Here is a 22,404-nt window from a genome sequence, read left to right as displayed (position 1 = left end):
TAAAACTGTAACTTGAATGCAATGTAAGTCGCTTTGGATAAAAGCGTCTGCTAAATGCATAAATGTAAATGTAATATGTAAAAATATTAATAAAACTATAGGCCTATTTAGCAATGATACTAAAATGACACTGACGTTAGCTCACATTGTCACATCATATAACACACATAAAATCATGTCTCACCCATAGGATGGTTCTTCTTCTAGGCTTAGTGGCAAGTATAGATGTACATGAGATATAGAAATATGAAGTGATCATCTTCTGCTGATCACAGTGTGCATTATCAAACAGCACAACTGCAACAGCAAGAAGGTTTTCTGCGAGTCTAACCTGGGTCAATCATATTCATAATGCACTTAAGCTGTGTTTTTGTGAGAAGAGAATGTGTGTATGTTCAGTTGCAATATACACCAATGGAAATCAGTTGTGTTTATTCATGTATCCATTCAGATCTGTGCTAACAGTGACAGTGAAACATGAACGAGACGTGTGTATGTTACATAAAGTTTTTATTTTGTCATCTTTCAAGGATTTCATTGCTGCTCAGTGGCCTCTTCCACAGGAACGTCATCACATTTCAGCTTAAAAGCACCTCTCCACTCAGCATTCGAGTTATTTACTGTATCATTCATGTGATGATAACAGTTCTGAATGAGTCTAAACCAGTTCAAGAAATTATTGCTATTGCCAATGGCACCAACAATAAAAGCTTCAAAGAATGAGGTCATTCAACAGTAGTTGATTCATTTTGATGATTGATTCAAGCACCCACACACTACATACATGTAATACATAGCAGTGACTTACAGTACAGTTCTGAACACAAAACTAACATGTTAAAGATGTGACTGTCACCACTTATTTGGGTAAGATTCATTTAAATATGAAAATGTTTTATTCAGTCATGTCTTTTAATGTTTTTATTTCTTTCTGACACAGAAAAACAGGTTTAAGTTGGTTGTATACAAGTCTATGGAAACTTATTTCCGCCACAGAATAAAAAAAGAAAAAAAGAATAATAATAAAAAAAAAGAACTCAGAATTGCAAGTTCAGAATTTTTATCTTGCAATCCAGACATTCTTCTTCCACAATTCAGACTTTTCTTCTCCAAATTGCAATTTATATTTTGCGATTCAGATTTAAATCTTGCAACTCAGACATTTTTTTTCTTCCATAATTCAAACTTTATTTCTCTGAATTGCGAGTATATATCTCCCAATTTACAGTTATATCTTGCAATTCAGACTTTTTTCACAGAACTGCAAGATAATTGTGAGATTAAGAAAAAAAAAACCTTATCGCGATTTTCTAACTCACAAATGCAAGGCACAAACTCACAATTCTAAGAAAAGTCAAAAAGTCACAATTACCTTTTTTAACTTTTGTTTGATTTCTATTTATTTAACAGGGAGAAATAAGCCTGTTAAAAACAACAAAGAGTTATATTGAGGTACAGTTTATATCTCGCATTTTTGTGAAAAAATCGGAAAAAAGTCTGACTTGTGGAAGAAAAAAATCTGAGAAAAAATTACATTAATTCAGAATTGCGAGAAAAAAGGTGGAAAAGTCACAATGAGGTTTTAATCTTTTATTATGTGGCGGGAAAAAGCTCCCATAAAGTCAGTGCTGACCTTTCACCTAAGCAAAGCATTTCTTCTGAGCTACCAGTCAAGGATATCTCTTATGCGACCCCATAGTCTTGTTATCCACAGGTTGACACCCATATCAGTGAGATACTGCAGCTCTGGCGTGAGCATTTTCCTGCAGAGCTTTCGATGCGCTTTGTCGACATTCTTTTTCAGATTGTATCCCATAATCGACTTCTCACCGATGGGTTGCCACGGCTGCATGGACGTCTCCAAGATGCTTCCTGCATCAACAGCGTGGCCTCCTTCAATGCAAATGGAAGCCATTTCTGCGTTTCTGTGCTGCAGCTCTGCAACATCTCTCGCCATGCGCTCACGGCCGTAAGCGTCCACTTTATGCCAGAAGGTGGCGTTGAAATACTGATAAAGCTTCCAATCGATGGCGTTCCACTCCAGCGCTTTGGCCCTGAGCTCTGGAGTCAGTTTAGAAACAGTTGAACCTTTCCGAGCATTGAGTTTGAAGAAAAGCAAGTCCTCCATGTCCCAGCAGAGGGAGTCTTTGAGCAGGATGAGCGACTCTTCGAAATGCTCCACCAGCATTACCAAATGGAAGCCCTTGGCGATTGCTTGAATGGCCTCGTCCACTTTTGGGTCTTCTGGATGTAAGTTATTATCCTGTCCAAAGTCAAAGAAAAGCAAGTTTTTGAGATAGAACGAATTGAATCCCTCTGGGTCATAGTAGAGCTTTGGATCCATCAGGAATTCTCTCAGCTTATCATCTCCAGAAAGCTTCCAAGTGAGAGGTACAATGCGTCCAAAATAGTGGAACGAGGACTCAGCGAGATCAGCCGGGTGCCGGAGGATTGTGATGTACGAGGTGTCGGCTGGAAGCACTTTTGCCACCTCAGCAGCATTGAAACGCATGTGATTACAGATGATGTTGAAGCACATTCCCGGCCTGTAGTCCTTCACTTGTGAGCGATGGAAAGGGGACGGGTAACAGAAGTCATTGCGCCTGTTGGGGAAGGCAAATTTGAGGTTGTGTCTTTCACCAAAGCGAAAGAGAATGTTGAGGAAAGTGCTGCTAGCTGTTTTATGGGTTTTCATGAACATGATGTCCACTTTTGGAGTGCAGGTTTGCTGCCCAGAGGCATGATGGGAGCTGTTAGAGATTGTTGAGGAGTGGGTGGCAGAAGGGCGATGAGCACATGAGTAAGGCACTGGGACCCTGTAAACAAAAGTAAACAAAAATATTGTAATTTGAATGTATTTTAGATGCACAGATACAGTCCCCTCCAAAAGCATTGGAACAGTAAAGACAAAATTGCTCTGTTGGCTGTGGAGTCAAGACATTTACAAATATGATTAAAAGATGAATACGAGACAAAACTACGAGGAGGGCACTGTATATCTTTAGAATGAATTGTTCACTACTGTGGTCATAAATAAACACAAAAAAATGCTATGAGAAAATCTTTATCCATATTTTACCCTAACATAAAAAAGTAAATATTTAAAAAATAATATGTTTTGTAGCATTATTTGCATGACAATTATGCAGCTGTATAGATAGATACATATGGATTTTTTTAAAGAAATTAATACTTTTATTATTTTTTATGAATTATACAGATCAAAAGTGAGAATAAAAACATTTATGATGTTATAAAATTCAGGAAAAAATTGGTACTATTGTTTCTATAAAAACACACAACTGTTTTAAACATTGCTAATAATCAGAAATATGACACTTAAGACTGAAGTAATAATCCTGAAAATTCACCTTTGCATCACAGGAATTAATTTTACTTAAAGATATATAAATAATTTCAATATATCATATATATATACACATACACATACACACACACACATACATATGTGTGTATATATATATATATATATATATATATATATATATATATATATATATATATATATTAGTGCTGTCAATCGATTAAAAAAATTAACTAATTAATCACAATTTTTTCCTGAAATTAATCGCGATTAATCCCACCTAACATTAAACTTTTTAAATCTACTTTTATATTGCAATAATTTCACATTTAATCTTCAAATTAATGTAGAAACAACATAAAGACGGTATATTTTTAATATTTGATTAATGGCATCTTTTTAATGAATGAAGGCCAGTATCACTGACACCAATATTGATGTCTCTATAAAATAATTATTTTTTCCCTAATATTTAACCATTGACTATTGCCATTCAACATTACAATATAATTGAGAGCCATCAATTTTAATATTTATTAGACTTTAATAAAAATAACTTCTAATTTAAGTGAACTTTAAACAATTTTCTCACAAACACAGTATAACCAATGTCATATTTAGCTACCTATGCCCTTCAGCAAGTAGGAAATATACAGAAATTGAATAAAGTTATCAAACACTAAATTCTAAATTAAATACAGATGAGTCCTTAAAGCTATAAAGTTATTGATTTCCTTTTTTTTTTTTTGTTCTTAGATGAACAGACATCACAGCAGCTGGGTTAATAGGTTATTTTGGCTGCTTTTTCTTTAAGAGCTGCCGAGGCGGATCTGACACGCATCGTGTTTTCTCTCAACTCACTTTACATTTTCTGACCCACTTCAGGTCTTAAAGTCTCTATTAATGATCTGACGAGTGTGTTAGATGAGTGAGAAAGTGCAGGACAGTTTTGAAAACCATTTCAGAGACATGTTCTTAAATGTGACTCATATATTTCACGCAAGCACGGTTTTAAGGCAGTTTTAATCACCTTCATGACTTAACTGACCACGACATTGCATGCACATCGTTTCTTTCGCGCTTTGATATGAAATGATAAAGGCTACAGCGTGCGGCAGCGCCTTTGTTCAGTACAGTACAGTTTCCGCGCTCCTTTGACTCACGCCTGACGCTGAAGTGAAGTTGAAGCACGCGTCTGAAACATCTCCTATTTGAAATGCTCGTAAAGACGTTCTGTGACTAAATTAGCAAGAAGAAAGAGACAGAGGCAGCAGTTGTGAGTGGGGTGGCCAACACTAGCCCCGCCCCTGTGTTAACGCCGTTAAATATTTTTAACGCGTTAAACTGAAAAAATTAATCACCTTTTAACGCGCTAATTTTGACAGCACTAATATATATATATATATATATATATATATATATATATATATATATATATATGTGTGTGTGTATATGTATGTATATATATATATATTTTGTTTTATATTTCATAATATTACTAAAATAATTGCAGCCTTGATGACATAAGTATTTTGTACTGAATTGAACTAAATCTTTAAATTTAAACAATGTTTCCTGTCAGGATGAGAATGAAGAATTAAGGAGAAATTATCTTATTAACAGTCATGAAAATAACATCACAATGCAGACCTGGTTTATTTTCTTTATGAATATGAAGATACATTATTTTAGTTTTATTTTGATTTTAGGATGAAATATTTCCTGGCTATTTCTTCTTGAAATTCACACCAAAATACTGCTCTAATCCACTGAAACTTTGACTGGGTTGCTGAAAAACGGAATAAACTGCTTATTGCTTAGTACATTATTCTTGCTCAAAATACATGAAGGAACTCACTCTTGCGGGCCAAACTGGACCTCTGGGGCCGACAGGCAGTACAAAAGAATCATGCAGATGGTCAGGAGCGCACCCAGGATCAGTCCCTTACAGATGGACCTCCACTGCCTGACTGGCTTTCCAACCATCATAGCTGCCTGGTTGGACCCTGGAAGAAAACCCTGAAGCAAAGAGAAAGATGCTTCAATAATGATTTAATGCGCCGACTAAGTGCCACTTCATTATATCTCTTAAGGCCCTATTATGTAAATACAGTAAAATGTGCTGCGCTATGTGTTGTGCTGACATATGCAGAGTCCTCTAGTGCTGATAGCATTTGATTATCGAAGAGTGTTAAGAGATATTCGTCACCATTTCCTCAAGTGCCCAATTATTTAGGTACACTGCTGCTCACTCAACTGCTTTTCTCCCCTGAGTTCAGCCATGCAATCTACATCTGCCCAACATGTACTTATGTGAGGATTTGCAGTGGCATTGCAGGTAATTCAGCTATGTGCAATTCTAGAATATTTTCATTTTAAGTGATGTACCAGGTCACTATTTATTTTAAGGTATCCTCTATTTCCAATCAGTGATTTATTTCCACTGAAACAGAAAAAAATACATTAATAGACTACTCTTCTCTAAAGAAATTTGAAGTAAACATATTTTATATATTTTTTAATATAAAAATACTTAATGTAATCTCTCAGTTAATCTAATGTCTTATAACTGCATGTATAATATAATAAATATAACAGGCCTAAATAGCGAAAAATTATCATCTGACAGTAGCCTATTATCCCGCGACTACTAGTGGCATAAAATATCGCTTTCAATTTAAATCATTTTGGTCACTTTAACTGTATATTATCTTAAAGTTGACGCTTAAAAAAAAAGACAAAAAGCATTACAAGTACTTAATTTTTGGAATCTGATTACATAATCTAGATTATATGTAATCAGTTACTACCCAGCTCTATTGGCATGTCATATAAACTACCCACAAAACAACAAACTCAAAAATAAACATTAAAAGCATTTTCCAAATAAAAATGTCTAGAATTATAAATTCTAATGTCGAGATGAATGCATTGCAGTTGCTGAGACAGTGCTTCTGCAGGGGCTTCATTATGAGGGCCAGCTGTCCAGCGAATGAATTATGCATTCAGAAGAAAAGTGACACTATCCGCATCTCTTCATGCATCATAGACCAGGATCAGATATCTGCAGTACGGGGCCACAGGTGGATAACTTCATACCACCAAGAGAGCATGTTAAGCACTGACTACGACAGCCATATGCTGCTGAGCACCAGCACCAAACACTGAATATAAACGTTGCACCAAAACATAGATGGAGAGACAACGGAACAAAGCTGTTTCTCTCAAAAACACCACCAGAGACTAGAAATCTAGAAAGGACAGAAGAAGTCTGAAGGAACCCATTGTTCTTATTTGCAGCAATCTCTAACTCTGCATTTTTCAAAGTCATCCTTTGTTGACAGCAAAAACACTAACAACATCATCATTGTTATGCTGATGGTCACAAATGACGAGGATTTTACAGAACCACAAAGAATTACTACAGCAGCTGCAGCTCTAATTTAGGATAAAACTAAATGCATCTTTGCATCCATCAAACACACGCGTTGTTTTCGTGGAGATTTGGGGTCTATCAGTACGTCGTATAAAAGTCGCTGAATGTTGTATTTACTCATGGGTGCATTTAAATGGGCAATGATTCCTGCATGCAATCTGAATAATGTCTGTGATTTAACAAAGAATGTCACATGTGATATCTGAAGTGCTGCTGGCAAATTCATAACAGACAAGAAACCACTGTAATGAAGTTTTATGATGGGATACAAATAGAATAAAGGCTCCTTTTACTTCACAAGAAAGCAGTCAGATTGAGCAGCCTGATTATAGAGAAAAGTTTAGGAATTAAGTATCGTTTCATTAGATTCAGCATTGTGAGGTCTCATGGTGATATAAAAGTGTTTTGGAAATAAAACACATGACATTCCACCAGCAAATTAGGTTATATTTGTCATAATCATAATAATATGCTTTTATTTTCTTTCCCAGCAAAATCTCTAAGCATCCATAGAACAACTGCAGAAATATTAAGCCTTTTTTTTTTTTTTTTTTTTTAGAAAATAAGGCTTTTATAGAACATATCTTGATTTAAATGTATTTGCCTTAACACATCATAAGAATAAAACTTTTTTTTTTCAGGATAGGATTCAGCATTGTAAACCCTCATTGTGACATTGCTGGAGCAAATTATATTCCAAAATAATAAAATAAAATATGCATTTTATTTACTTTTTAAGTAAAAGTATCTAAAGACAAAACAAGCTAAATCTACTGTATAAATTATTAAGGCTTTCACAGATAAAGCCTGGTTTAAGCATAAACAGTGAGGTTTATGCTTAAACCAGGAAACCTGAAACTTTCATCAGACGACAATAATCTTTTTTGACAATAATCTTATTTGTGAGGATGTTCAGACTAAACAATAGACAGATATTCATTCTGATTTTTTGCCACAAGTTTAAAGGTACACCAACTTATTTAAACAATGGCAATACAGTCACATTCCCAATATAATTTATTTTGAAGATTAAATATAAAACATTGTATAATATCTTACCAAATCATGTATATTCCTGTCACAGCTTGATTGGCAGAAAAAAAAGCAATGACCCTGAAAATAAAAATCTGACTTTGTTAACAATGATGCATTGTCAAGGCTGGAAAGACATCAATTCCTTCACAGTTAACTGTCCAGTCGTGCTATCCAAGGTTAACAGATCTGTATCCCTCTTATCTTCTGTGAAATATCCAGGCGATCATTCACCCTACACACACACACACACACACACACACACCTGATGATTTCGAAGCCCCCACCTCTCCTCTCTTCCTCCCCCGTCTGCATGCTGTAGAGCTGAGCTGGCTAAACTGCATACAGAAGAGGCTCGGCTTGCACTCTCTCTGACGCAAGACCAGTTGTCTGGGGACCTGCACTTGTCACTCTGTGTGTCTGTTTGCATTTGTGAATGAGCATACAGGAGAAGACAGAAGGCAGAAGGAGGGAGGTGAAGTTAGGATAAGAAAAGGCAAAGCAGAAAAAGAATAGGAGAGGAAGAGATTCAGAACAGAACAGGGTTAGCGAGAGAAAATGAGCAAGAGGGAGGGAAAGGAACAAAAGAAAGGAGGAGGGGTCTGTTCAAGGTGGAAACAGAGAGCCATTGAGAACAGATTGCTGGTTTGAAGTGGAAAAGTTGCTAGAAAGCGTAGTTAAATGCATGAGAGGGGCCAATACACAATTCCAGGTATACGGCTGAACACAAAGTCCCAAACTGCACCAGTTTGCTTAGCTTTCCATGTCCAAGTCACAAAAACACATTCTTAGTATGATCAGGTTTGAGGATGAAATAAAAGTAAACTGGTCAATACTCACGGCACAGAAAGGATAACTTGACCCTTATGCTGCGTTGAAAATCCTTTACCTAATCTGCTGTTCGTCAAAAATTATTCACCTTTAAAAATGCGTGTAAATCTTAATTTTTTGTATTTTTGGAATTGATTGATCATAAGCCTCGCTGATCTCAGCTTATGAACCTCAGTTTTTGAGTGAAAAAAACTTTTTTGGCAATGTTCACTTAAAAACTTAGTACATAAACTCAGATTAATTAAAAAAAACTTATTCTAATTGAAAGAAAACACGTTGATAAAAAGATTGAATCCAATATTTGGTAATAACCCTGCATAACAAGAAATTTATAATCCGTTTAAAAAAAATCCCTAAACAGCTCAATTCTTTTTTTTTTTGGGGGGGGGGGGGGGGGGGGGGGGGGTAGTTTTTATACCCAGAATGAGCTCAGTCAGCAAATTTAAGCCCAATGCATTAACATAAACTAGCACTTTCAAGAAAAAGAAAATACTCTCCAGGTCAAAATGACCAGAACACAACATTAGGGTTTAAGGCCTTGATTATTAAGAAGTGTATTTTTTACATGATGGGTTAGTGACAGATAGTTTCATGTGAGGACACTCCCATGGGAATGAATAGACAAGCTCAGGAAGAACTTTTGCCACAAGGAAGAAGAACTTTCTGGATCATATTGATGGTTTTCATGCTGCCATTTCTGGATGTTTGCTTTAGTGATGGATTGGAAAAATCCCTTTTTATATCAGTGTTTGCTTAGGCTGCTGCATGAGTTTCCATCCATAAAGAGGTTTGTGCCAGGAGATCATAAATTGGAGCATAAATGAAACAATCACTTGACACATTATCCATTTCAGAAGCTCTATATAAGGTTGTCTTACTATGGAATACAAGAATAAAGTGATTTTTTAACATTTGGGAAGCATTTGTGAAAAATTGACACTGAGGAACTTGTCCTCCTATTATAAAACATAACTTTTTTTTTTAGTTTTAAAATTTTAATAAAATTTTTTAGAAAATTTGTTATGTATGGAAGCCCATTTCCGCCACTGAATAAAAAGAAAAAAAGAAGGTTATTGTGACTTTTTATCGCGCAATTCTGACTTTTTTTTCCTCAGAATTGTGAGATTTACTCAGAAAAAGCAAATTTACTCAGAAAAAGACTGACCCTTAGTTTAGGTCTTTAAAATTTGATTATAATGCATAAATATTTCATGTTTATTTCTTCTGTTGATCACAAAAGGAGACATTTTGAAGAATGTTGGTAACCAAATAGTTGACGGTAGCCATATGGAAAAAAATACTATGGAAGTTAATGGCTACCATTAACTGTTTGGTTACCAACTTTCTTCAAAATATCTTTTTTTGTTATCAACAGAGGAAAGAAACTCATGCAGCTTTGGAACAAATTGAGGGTGAATAAATCATGACAGAAAATCTCATTTTTGGGTGAAGTGTAAGAGCTACTGATATTGCTGTAATTCATTGATCAATACTCTAATCTTTACATTCCTCTTGAGTGACATCACCCAATCCATTCCCTTTTATTTTGCTCACTTCTCAATGTCTCTTACTGTCCAGCACAAGATTATTCTGATCATCCAGATCTCCTTTTGACTGGTCTCAAACACTCAGTTCATTGTCTGCCACCACACACACGGACACACAGAATGTCATGCCAGTGCCAGGCAGTGTAAGAGCGACATGGCTGGAATGCAGATGGGTAATGTGGGTAACACTGCATGCTTGTGTGCGTGAACATGAATTAGTGATAAAAAAGGGCCATGAGTTGCCTGGCCTAAAGCCCACAGGGGTTACACAGCGCCGAGGAGAACACCAATGTCATAACTTCCCATCACCAATACAAAGAAAGCGCAAACATACAAAGCTGCGACCAAGGGTTTAAGGCTTTGCTTATAACAAATACCTCACACAATAATAAAAAATAAAAAAAACATTTAAATGGTTCTCTGGGTGTGACTTACAAAGAAGAGACCATGTCACATGTTATACACATGCTTACAGAATAAAAGAGAGCAGATCCCTTTTGAACACATCAAACTAATTCAGATTGATACAAAGCCTGCCTATAATAGTTTTTATATATATATATATATATATATATACCTTGTATAACAAACATCTGTCACAAAGGACTGAAATGGACACTGGAGAACATTCAGAGCTAAATAATTCAGCTTGCCACCCTAAACCAGGAGAATCTGACTCCATTCAGTACTTTGAAAATTCACAATGAGGAATTCAACGCAATCATTTTCTCACTACAACCTTCGTTTTCTGTGGATTTCAAAATCTGTACAACTCAAGTTACATTTCCCAACAGGAGTACATCCATTAAAAAGTTAGCTAGTTTTTATATTAGGAAAAATTCACAGTGTAGCCTATTTATCAAGCATTTTTTTTTACAAAGACCATAGCCATTGCGTAAAACAGAAATAATGCAGTATGACTAAAAATAATATCCTGCATAAAAAGAGAATTAAAGAAATTACCTTACATTTGTGTTTCACTTGTGCTGGGAAGACTTTGCGTAAAAAACATTTTTTTTCATAGAATGGGACCACTATACATTACATTTTTCCATTGTTCTTTTATGTATAGTTCATACATAATCATGCACTCTGCCGAATTGCACTTTTTTGTGTCTGAGGGAAATGCCAAATGTTGGCGAGATGTTTTTTTTTTTACATTTGTGGTCCGAAAGGTACATTCACATTCAGGGCCGACTGCAATACATCTAGGAATATACATAAGAGCCATACTTTCAAGGTTACATGATTTACTGGTTAGTACTGTCTTTGATCCCAGCAAAATCTCTGAGGGACTAGCTTAGCCTTTAATGCCATTTTGCATAAGGAACAACTTTTCAGCAGCAGAATCTAAAACCCTCGTGTCTAAAGCCACTTTTATGTTGTGATGTCCAACATAAGAGTCCTCAGGGAAGGGAGTGCCAATGGTTTTCTTCACTTAGGAATTTGACAATGTAAGTGATCCCCCAGAAACCTCAGTACATACTAGACTTCTCTGCCCTTGGGTATCAATGCCTATTTACACGAGAAACTAAAGTCAAACAAAAGGTTCACTCACAAAGAGAAATAAAAAAAAAAAAAAGTGTTTTTGAGGAGAAAAAGTCTCTCATTGCTTACCATGGTGGTATTTATTTGATCAAAAATACAGCAAAACAGTAACATTGTAAAGTATTATTAAAATTTAGAATATAATTTGGAACATATTTTATTCATGTGACGCAAAGCTGAATTTTCAGCATCATTACTCCAGTCTTCAGTGTCAAATGATCCTTCAGAAATCATTTTATTATACTGATTTGCTGCTCAAGAAACATTATCATTATTATATTATTGTTTGATAAAAAGAAACTTCAAAAGAACAGCATTTATTTAAAATGTAAATCTTTTTAACAGTCTTTACTGTCAATTTTGATCACATTAATGCTTCCCCACTAAATAAATGTATTCATTTCTGTAAAAAGGAAACTGCAGTGTACATCACCAATATCTAATCATATAAACATTGTAGAATTTATGACCTGCTTACACGGTAAAAATTCATAAGTTGACTTAACTTAAAAAATTGAGGAAACCCCTTGCCTTAAATTTTTTTTATTATTATTATTTACTTAATTTTAAGGCAACAGGTTTCCTCAATTTTTTTAAGTCAACATCACTTTTTACAGTGTAAGGAAATACTGCACTCATGAAGAATGCGTGAAACGTGCCTACAGCTATTTGCAATGTTAATATGATAGCTTTTTGTCATCAGTTCTTTTCTAGATGATTCTACTCGCAACTGCAGTTTTTTTCATCCAAGTTAATACATTAAATATTTCACAAATTTGAAACATGCACACAGACTAAAAAAACAAACTTCATTAAAGATAATCATTATCGTCTTATGTTTATTAGAAATGTGTCAAAGTCAAAACTGATGCACAAAGACATAAGAAATGCAGAGAAGTGTCACTGAAAACCAGTTTGGGCAAACTTAAATGACACATGGAGATCAGCGAATCATGTACAATTCCCATGAAATGATGCAACGAGTTGATACGAGAGAAGAAACACTTCTCAAAGTCTCTCGACAGAGAGAGAGAACACACAAGAAGTACTTTAATACATAAAAATCAGCACTTTTTCTTCTTCTTCTTCTCGTCGGCTTTGTTGGCATCATCGTGAGCTTTCCTCTTAGCTGCTAGCTTGTTAGCCTGTTGGAATGTGTGCATTAGATTCATGAACAAATGAAGTCTGTCAAGGTCACTGGAGCTTAAATAATGAGCCAAATGTAGGTCAAGCACCTTTTAAAGGGCTTTGACAGCCACTGTGCGAGCTGTGAATTACCACCACGTTTATTCATTTACAAAACACCACAAAGACCCATATCTCACTGCATAAAACCCCCCCCGATAACTAAGAATCAAAATGAAGTATTATTCTGAATCAATATTGTGGTTAGATTAGTGTGCTTTGTACACAACTTTATTTTAAATTTTCAAAAGAAAGCATATGAAATTATAAAATGGTATCCGACACATCTGTTTCTAAGCAGGCTTACCTCTCTGACGTGTCTCCTCTTGCCAAACATGATCTTGTCATAGAGGTATTTCTCTCTCTTCTTCATCATCATAATGGCCAGTCTCTTCTCCTCTGCTTTCTCCTCTTGTTCGGTTCGCATGCGGCTCTCTGCTTTGACTTTACCAGGGGTCACCTTTACTGACAGACTCTGAGGGAAAACCAGCACATGACAAACTTTTACATATTTTACATTTATTTTACACATCCCTCCACAAAATGTTTAAAATTTAAGGTGCAGCAGCAAACTACAACAAATCAAAAAAGATTCCATGCCAAAAAATCATCCACATTTAGAATCAAATAACGCAACTGTACACATTACATTGTAAAAGCTGTAAAACCTGACATGAAATAGTAAAAAAAAAAATGTAATCGAATTAATTTTTAAATCAAACTATTAATTTGATAAAATTTTATTAAGTTCAATTAATTAAAATATTAATTTTAATATTGAATCTTTGGTCAAAATATATATATTAAAAAAAGTGTTTTTTGTTGAGTATCATATTTGATATAGTAAGAATCACTATACTCCAGGAGGGGAAAAAAAAAAAAAAAAAAAAAAAAAAAAAAATCAAACCCTCAATTTTATTCAGAGGCCAGAATGGAGCAAAAATATCCAGTTTGGTACAGTTGCTTAAAATTTATATTTATAAATATAATTTTTTTTTTGATAGCCAGTAATATGAATCAATGAGAACAGAAAACTTCATAAAACACACATAAATATCAGTTGTCGGTCTATATCTCCCAATAACATGCCTTAGTAAGATGATATTTAAATGCTTATTTTTTTTTATCAAAACTGTAGTTTTTATTGTGGGGGCAAAAAAACAATGCAATGCAATAAAATAATGATTGAGAGATCAACAAATAAACATCCTTAAAAAGCCTGATGTATTATATTTCATATATTTTAACATGTTTTTTCTGAAAACTGATTCATGGATAATCAAGCAATTCTACATTGCTTCGGTTGATTGAAGGTCTTTGTCGTCTGAAATTTTTGCACGTTAAAAAATAATCACGTTTACACACTGCCTAGGAAGCTTTTGTTCATCATAAATTCAAATCAGGTTCGATTTTCTGGATTTCTGCATCCGTAGCGAGCATTTTGATAGGAAAGGATGACGAATACGGAAAAACGAAAAAAAAAAAACATGAACATTTCGGACTAAGTGTACCTCAAGTGTTCATTTTAAAATATTCGTAACAATATAAAAGCTATTCTAACATTTACTTCACATAAGACATGTGAGCCACAAGCTGGAGGCAGATGTTTTGCAATTCTACTAAAAGGCCTTTTACTTCTAAAAACCAATAAACTATCAATCAGACAACAGAAGGCATGTAGTAGATCGTGTACAACAGGTTTTTCAGCAAAGTTTTGATCATGTTGAGCTTTTTCACAGAAAAATCCGCACATCAAATATGATACAGTAGGCTATCTAGGGTTACATTTTTTTTTTTTTACTTGTAAGTCTGCAATTTTTGTGCCACTAAACAAGCATAACTGCAAAAATAACTTAAAACCATCTTACCTTTCCCTGAGCTCTCGTCTCCTCCATTTCAGTTAAATTAGCTTCATCTTCAGCCTCATCTTCATCCTCACTTTGATCATCTTCCTCTTCATCGTCTTCCTCCTCCTCCTCTTCCTCCTCCTCCTCTTCCTCCTCCTCTGCTTCTGTGAAGAGTTTGTTTGTGAAGTCAACAATCACTCAACATTCACACATAATCATATGCCAAAAATCATCTCATAAACTCACGTGGCTTCTCTCCTCTCTGCAGGGCCAGCAGTTTGAGTTTCTCAGGCGGCACATAATCTCCATCACTCTCCTCCACGAATGGTGACAGATGGGGCGGCAGTGTAACTCCCAGGAAATATTCCTCAACGGGTAACAGTATCTTCCCATTGACACAGTCATATACCCACTGGGGCTGGATGTAGTACCTGCAAGGTTGAGAAGTGCATTAAGAACAAGAATATACAGTATATGAACCGAATCCACTGTACAGAATCAGGGAGATTTGCTTTCAGACCTGTTGATATACTGTTTGTCGATACTGGGTCTGTCCACGATGTGATGTGTGATTGTTTCATCCGTTTCCTCGTAAGTGCTGCCGATGCACAGTGATTTATCCCAGGAGACCTGTCCACCGAAACACCTGCACACCATACAACAGATTCTTATATACTGACAAACATCCAACTCTGCTGCACTTCAACAAGTTACTTGTATTGGGGTTATTGAAACTGAAACAAAAAATAAAAGTACATCCATAAAACACTTAAAATTTGTTTATATTGAAGTACTAAAATAAACTGTGACAAACGTTTTAAGGATTTAAGGAAAGTGCTATAGACACGATGCGTGTGTGATAAAGAGTTGGTATGTCACACTCCTTCACCTGATGACAAAAGCCAGCGATTCCCTGGGAACTTCTCTGTTTAGGAAAAACTTCAGCCCTTCGAAGAGCTTCTTCTGTTTGTTTTGCTCCAGCTCCATCTTCTCTCTCGACTCCATTTTCTCCAGGTCTTCCTGCAATTGAAAGTGCATTTAAAAACGACATTAAATAATGAGGACAAAGGTCGCCTGCAGTCACGCTGGTTTCATCAGAATGTTTTTTTAACACCTTCAGCCTGAAACCATAGTAACAGTCTCCCTCAGTGAACATGAAACATGAGGATATGAGGTCCGTCCAAAACAACAATTAATCAAACGCAGGTTAAATGCTTCACTGACTCGCGCCTCAGGATGTGTGACTAAATAACAAGTGCCTTGTGACACTTTCTTTTAGTGAACTTGAAGTGTGGAAAATTATCGTGGAGTCACATAGTTGCATTAATTACAGTTGTTTTTCAGCAGTTAATTACATTGCATTAATTACAGCAAGTCGATAGGAATCTGACAGCTTTTGAGTTTGCTACCAAACAGCTGTGCTAAAGTTTTATATTCTGACCCATGAACCACTTTAAACGGCATTTTATGAAAGGTGCTCTACAAATAATCTTTTTTTATTAGTTATTAAATTAAACTAGCCTAAGCCTCCACTGTTTTTACATATAGCCCTACAAAAACAGATCGTGATTGTCATACCACACAGTACCTTGATACATATACAGTTCTATGTACACAAAAATTACCATATTCATATCAATTTTCATGATAATTCAGGGCATACTATAGTATTAAAATGGACATGGCAAAATAAATAATAGCAATCATGTCAATGATGGCAGATTATATTATTATTATCATCATTAATTGTATTACCATATCCAAATAATCATGGCAATAACAACAACAATAATTAATAATAATAATTAGTAATAATACTTATTACTATCATACACATTTTGTAAATTTAAAAAAAAAAAATCTAATACTATTATAACAATTTTATAAATACTTATTGAATCTAATACCATCTCCAAATGACAGTCTTTATTATTGCTATTACTGTGGTTATTTGGACATGGTTATGCAATTAATAACCATTTATAATGATGTTATAATATTATTAGAATGTATAATAATAATAATAGTACAAATAACAGTGATTTTTATTATTATTATAACTGGTTATATGGGCATGATAATATAATTAATTAACTATTATTAATTCATATTATTATTATTACTACTACAGCTACGGCTATTTGGACATGATAATAGAATTTATTAAAATTATATTAGAACATAAAATATAAAACCACAAAAATATAAAAAATATATATTAACAACAACAACAACAATAATAGCCATCATCATCTCAGAATAACCATAGTTTTCATGATTATAAATGATACCATCATTGGTAATTATTTTTTTTTTTTAAGTATATTGGTCTTAACTAAAGAATGTTTCCCAATATGTAATATCCCTTGTATTACGTCACTGCAGGTGTTCACAATACAGACAGCTGTCTGTTGCTCACCCCTTCAGCTGGGAAATGGTCCAGCTCTGCCTCCTCGTCCTCCACTGAAGGAACTGTACGGGCCAGACTGGCACTTAACGCTGATAGTTTCTGGTAGGAGATGTGAAGATGCATATCTTTAAACACACCGTAATATTTGGTCCAACTTAATGCTGATATGAAAAGAGAAAATTAAATAGTCAGTACCTCAGAATAGCTTTCTGACTCCAGGGCATAATCTTCTTCACACTCTGATTTGAGATTGAACTCTCCTTGTCCATCAAGCTAACAAGCACCAGAATACAAAAAACACACGCATTCCATTTCCAATTGGAATGAATTGGAATTCTGCTACTGAAAAATAAAAAGGCATTTAATAGAAGCACATTTTGTGTGCGATACCTTGGGTGGGTAGACAAGGTTGAGGGTCTGGTAAAGGCGGAAGTTGACGAATCCAAGCAGCGTTGTGTAGAGTTCTGTAAATGTGGACATAACTCTGTAGTCCACATCTGTAGGGTGCTGAGGAGAGCAGGGACAGGGGCTTGTTAACAGACATAAAACAATCTATAGAAAGACTTCAGCATCCAAAATACTGCAAAAAATAAGACACTGTTAAAAAAAGATGTGTTAAAAAGATTGTACATGGTTAACTCTTCAGTGTCACATGATCCTTCAGAAATCATTCTAATATGCTGATTTGCTGCTCCAAAAATATTTCTTATTATTATCAACGTTGAAAACAGTTGTGTTGCTCAGAATCTTTGTGGAAACAGTGATACATTTTTTTTTTCAGGAATCTTTGTTGAATAGAAAGTTCAAAATACCAGCATTTATTTTCAACATTATTAATGTCTTTACCGTCTCTTTTGGTCAATTTGTGTCCTTGCTGAATAAAATATATATATATATATATATATATATATATATATATATATATATATATATATATACACACACATATACATATATATATTAAATATCACAGTTTGTCCTGATTCAGGATCAAACCTGCTTTCCATGTGTGATACTTTATCAACATTATGAAAAAACATTCAACTATTTTCTGAACAAGCCTCAAGCTTGAAAAATATACTGTATATTTGCACTCACATCATGGGCAAACTGATATGGTGTGATCCATGTGATGGTTTGTCCCAGGACTTCAGCCTGGTTGTAAATACCCTTAATGGAAAGAAAAACCTGAAGAAACAAAAAAATAACCATTAAGAAATCCACTAGCTGTAACAAAGTTGAATCATTTCATCAACCTTTAAAATGCACACTTTTCACAGCATATGTTTACAGTACCTTTCTCAGGGACCGTGAGGCGATAATGTAGTTCATCCATTCCACGCCAAGTCTCCGGCACAGCTGAATTGTCTGAACGTGGCATTTTCCCGTGCGAGCGAACGTAGAAAACAGAAAACACATAGAAAGGGCATCATCTACATCTCGGACAGCATCAATGAACGTGGGATACCTGGAAAAACAAACTTATTTTAGAAACAGTATATGGACAGACGATTCGTAGAAAAAAATGGAAGATGTTATTCAATGTGGCTACTGAACAAAATAATTTAGCACAATTTGAGCTGAAGAAGCTACATTCGGTGCCAGATATAGGTGATCTGAAATATGTAATGGAAATATAAGTTTGACTAACAGTTTTGGAGATTTCCCCGCTCAAGTAGGAAAACCGGAATGAAAGCTGCACTTGTCATTCTATTTCATGGTGTTTTTAATCGAAATAGTCGATTAAGTACCCCTGTCAAGTACTATAATATCTGCTCAAGTCATATCAGTAACACACACACAATCTTTTCTTTCACAGGTGCCCATAAAAGAATATTTTTATTCAGCAAAGATGCATTAAACTGAAGGTAAAGACATTTATAATCATTATAACATTTCTATTTAAAAAATGCTCTCTATTCATCAAAGAATCTAATGGTAAAAGTATCACTGTTTCCACAGAAATACGAAGCAGCACAAGTGTTTTCAACATTAATAATAATAAAAAGAAATGTTTCTTCAGTAATTCAGCATATTAGAATGATTTCTGAAGGATCATGTGACACTAAAGACTGAAGTAATGATGCTTTGCATCACAGGAATAAATTACATTTTACAATGCATTCGAATAGAATATAGTTATTTCAAAGTGCAATATTTTTTCCGTTTTACTGTATTTTTGACCAAAAAATGCAGCTTGGTGAGCAGAAGAAACTTGCACTTAAAGCATGAAAGAAATCTTACCATCCCAAACTTTTGAACGTTTGGGGAAAAAACCCTCACATTCCAAGTTCAATTCCCAAACCCAGCTAATGTAACAGTTGTGAGAAGAGTTGATTGGACGGATAGAGACAGACAGTGTATGAGACAGTCGTTCGAGTCAAGATAACTGAAGTATCATATTCTTGTGACTTTTTGGATTCTCATAACTGATCTGTTTGTAGACAGCAACTGAGACTCTGCCCGTACTCATAATACTGTTTGGACACAAATAGGTGCCTATCACATAACAGAAAAGTCATTCACAGCATGCTGTTGTTGTCGGGACAGAGAGCTGAAGTGTGCACCCTGCAGTCCAGAGACAGCACTGCGTTTAATCTCACCTCTCCTTGATGATGTGGTCCAGTTTGTACACAGGCTTGTTCTCTTTTATTCTCTCCACTCCGCTCCATTCAGCCTTGCCATATGCTTTTCGCAGTTTCCGCACAAAAATCTATAACCAGGGAATGTATAGTTAGCATATAGATTGTCTTATGAACTATTTCCTCAGTGAAGCATATACTATCAGAATTTAATCTAGGATGCCTAGTTTTTTTTTCTTCAGAAAAATGTGGCAAATAATACTTAATCTTGCACTTGCAATAAACAACCAAAACGAATGTTTTAATGTTTTATGAGAGTTTTCATAGAGTGTCGCATGCACTGTTTGATGCAAACGTACAAGAAAATTATCCAATTCATTTAATATAGGGACAAAAGCATATTTCTAAATAAAAACCATGTAAATTATAATTCCATGACCAGTTTTCCAGCAGATCATCTCCAAGTTTCTTTAGCATATGTTTTACATTGTAATTGACTTTGTTATTACCTACCAAACCAGTATATTAGCTCCACTGTCATTTACATTAAACCTTAAACATGAAAAAGTGATCAAAATGAGAAGGATTATAGGATGCAGCTGCAAACACAAAGCAGCATCTTGATTTCCTAAAACACAGTTCTCACCTTGTACTCTCTGAACTTGCCAACGATGGGCTCGTGCAAGAGGAAGCGGATGTCTTTCAGCAGGTAGAAGGTTCTAGGCGCTGTCGAGCCCTTGTTGACCTTCTTTTTGTGTTTGGGTTCATGAGGATAGATTCCTTTCAATATGCATAACCGCCTAGAAAATGAGAAGCATGTATTAATTCACAAATGCTTAAATGTGACCCTGGACCACAAAAGCAGTCTCAAGTCGCTGGGGTATATTTGTAGCAATAGCCAAAAATACACTGTATGGGTTTAAAATTATCTATTTTTCTTTTATGCCAAAAATCATTAGGATATAAAGTAAAGATAATGTTTCATGAAGATATTTAGTAAATTTCCTACCGTAAATATATTAAACCTTGATTTTTGATTAGTAATATGCATTGCTAAGAACTTAATTTGGACAACTTTAAAGGCGATTTTTCTCAATATTTTTAGTTTTTTGCACCCTCAGACTTCAGATGTTCAAAGTTGCATCTCGGCCAAATATTGTCCTATCCTAACAAACCATACATCAATGGAAAGCTTATTGACCCTTATGACTGGTTTTGTGCTCCAGGGTCACATATAAAGTATGAGGTACGTAAAAACACCAAGACGCCAGGACAGAACACAAGTGAAATGCTTTGATAACCAACCTGAAATCAGCCAGACTCAGACTCAGCTTCTTGCGGGCTTTATTCCTGCTGATATAGTTAGTGACCGATCCTCTCTCATACTACACGAGAAGAAATGACAGGTTAGCAAGTGCTCTGACATGCGGGAATATGCAGAAACCACACACATATTTCACATGGAGTCACTTCTTAAGGTGATTTAGACTTAAGAACCCTTATTTCATCCCTCTTATGCTGTCAAGCAATGCTGAAAACGGCTGCAATTTATATTAAAGTTAGAAAACTCAGGCAAAAATGATGCTGTAGTCATTTAAAAACCTTGTATATCTTTATCAAATGTCATATATAAAACACTGTTAAATGTTTAGAGTAGAGTAACATGTTTAAAGCACACAGGTCTGTAGGGCCCTGCGCTCATCAAGACATCATGTTTTGTTTACCGACAGTATTTCTCTAAATCACTTTCTTACCTTCTTCTTCTGTAATCCACCCATTACAGCGGAGTTTGTTTTTCTCACTCGACAAAACCTCAATTAAAAACCACTGCAATAAAAGGCCAATAGATCTCAGCACAGATCCAGTCCTAACGTGCGTCTTCCGAACACACGTGTTTTTGTGTGACGTCAGTCAGCCAAGACAGTAGGACCCTTGAATTGAGGCGCACGAGTGAATGCCTGCATTGAAAGTAATAAACGTGTAGCGATTAAGCACAAAACCGAACTACATGTGTAATATTTTTATACTATGTATATATCTTTATGTTGTAATATAAATACCTAATATAATATTTTTAAAACATAGATACATAAAAAGCAACAGTAGCTACACATTTAATATTAATGTAAATATTAAAGAAATTGTGTAAAATGTGGGCTAGTGTAACTTCTAATGTTGTTTATGTAATCTATCTATCTATCTATCTATCTATCTATCTATCTATCTATCTATCTATCTATCTATCTATCTATCTATCTATCTATCTATCTATCTATCTATTTACAGGTACATCTAAAAAAAATAGAATATCGTGAAAAAGTTCAGTTTTTCTTGTAACTTATTTCAAAAAGTTAAACTTTCATATATTTTAGATTCATTACATGTAAAGTAAAACATTTCAAAAGTTTTTTTTTTGTTTTAATTTTGATGATTAGAGTTTACAGCTCATGAAAGTCAAAAATCAGTATCTCAAAATATTAGAATATTTACATTTGAGTTTCAATTAATGATCATCCCTACAGTATAAATCCTGGGTATCTCTTGTTCTTTGAAACCACAATAATGGAGAAAACTGCTGACTTGGCAATGATCCAGAAGACGAACATTGACGCCCTCCACAAAGAGGGTAAGTCACAGAAGGTCATTACTGAAAGGTGTGGT

The 22,404-nt window shown here is 34.9% G+C and overlaps 2 protein-coding genes across 4 annotated transcripts; both read right to left on the bottom strand.

The window, feature by feature from the left end:
• Positions 1-492: 492 nt before the first annotated feature.
• On the bottom strand, positions 493-8,106 carry LOC306871267 (galactosylceramide sulfotransferase-like). The gene is made up of 3 exons (XM_079419071.1): positions 7,821-8,106; positions 5,184-5,344; positions 493-2,816 (listed from the first exon to the last, which is right to left on the bottom strand). Exons 2-3 carry the CDS (start codon positions 5,312-5,314, stop codon positions 1,664-1,666), a joined length of 1,284 nt encoding a protein of 427 aa, XP_079275197.1. The 5' UTR covers positions 5,315-5,344; positions 7,821-8,106; the 3' UTR covers positions 493-1,663.
• A 3,675-nt stretch (positions 8,107-11,781) lies between these two features.
• Positions 11,782-21,665, bottom strand: LOC306870952 (pescadillo-like). Of its 3 annotated transcripts, none has more exons than XM_079418557.1 (15): positions 21,498-21,665; positions 21,049-21,128; positions 20,390-20,543; positions 19,765-19,874; positions 18,458-18,629; positions 18,260-18,349; positions 17,552-17,668; positions 17,357-17,434; positions 17,171-17,260; positions 15,641-15,771; positions 15,272-15,397; positions 14,998-15,182; positions 14,773-14,915; positions 13,212-13,379; positions 11,782-12,864 (listed from the first exon to the last, which is right to left on the bottom strand). In XM_079418557.1, exons 1-15 carry the CDS (start codon positions 21,519-21,521, stop codon positions 12,784-12,786), a joined length of 1,749 nt encoding a protein of 582 aa, XP_079274683.1. In that variant the 5' UTR covers positions 21,522-21,665; the 3' UTR covers positions 11,782-12,783. The 3 variants fall into 3 exon arrangements, with proteins under 3 accessions (XP_079274683.1, XP_079274684.1, XP_079274685.1); XM_079418558.1 differs by having other exon boundaries at positions 14,773-14,912; positions 21,498-21,663; XM_079418559.1 differs by having other exon boundaries at positions 14,773-14,909; positions 21,498-21,663.
• Between the last annotated feature and the right edge of the window lie 739 nt (positions 21,666-22,404).

Source organism: Barbus barbus (assembly GCF_936440315.1).
Source record: "Barbus barbus genome assembly, chromosome: 6".
Classification (NCBI taxonomy): Eukaryota; Metazoa; Chordata; class Actinopteri; order Cypriniformes; family Cyprinidae; genus Barbus; species Barbus barbus.
The sequence above is the reverse complement of the archived record's forward strand: the minus strand, read 5'-3'. Positions and strand labels throughout refer to the sequence as shown.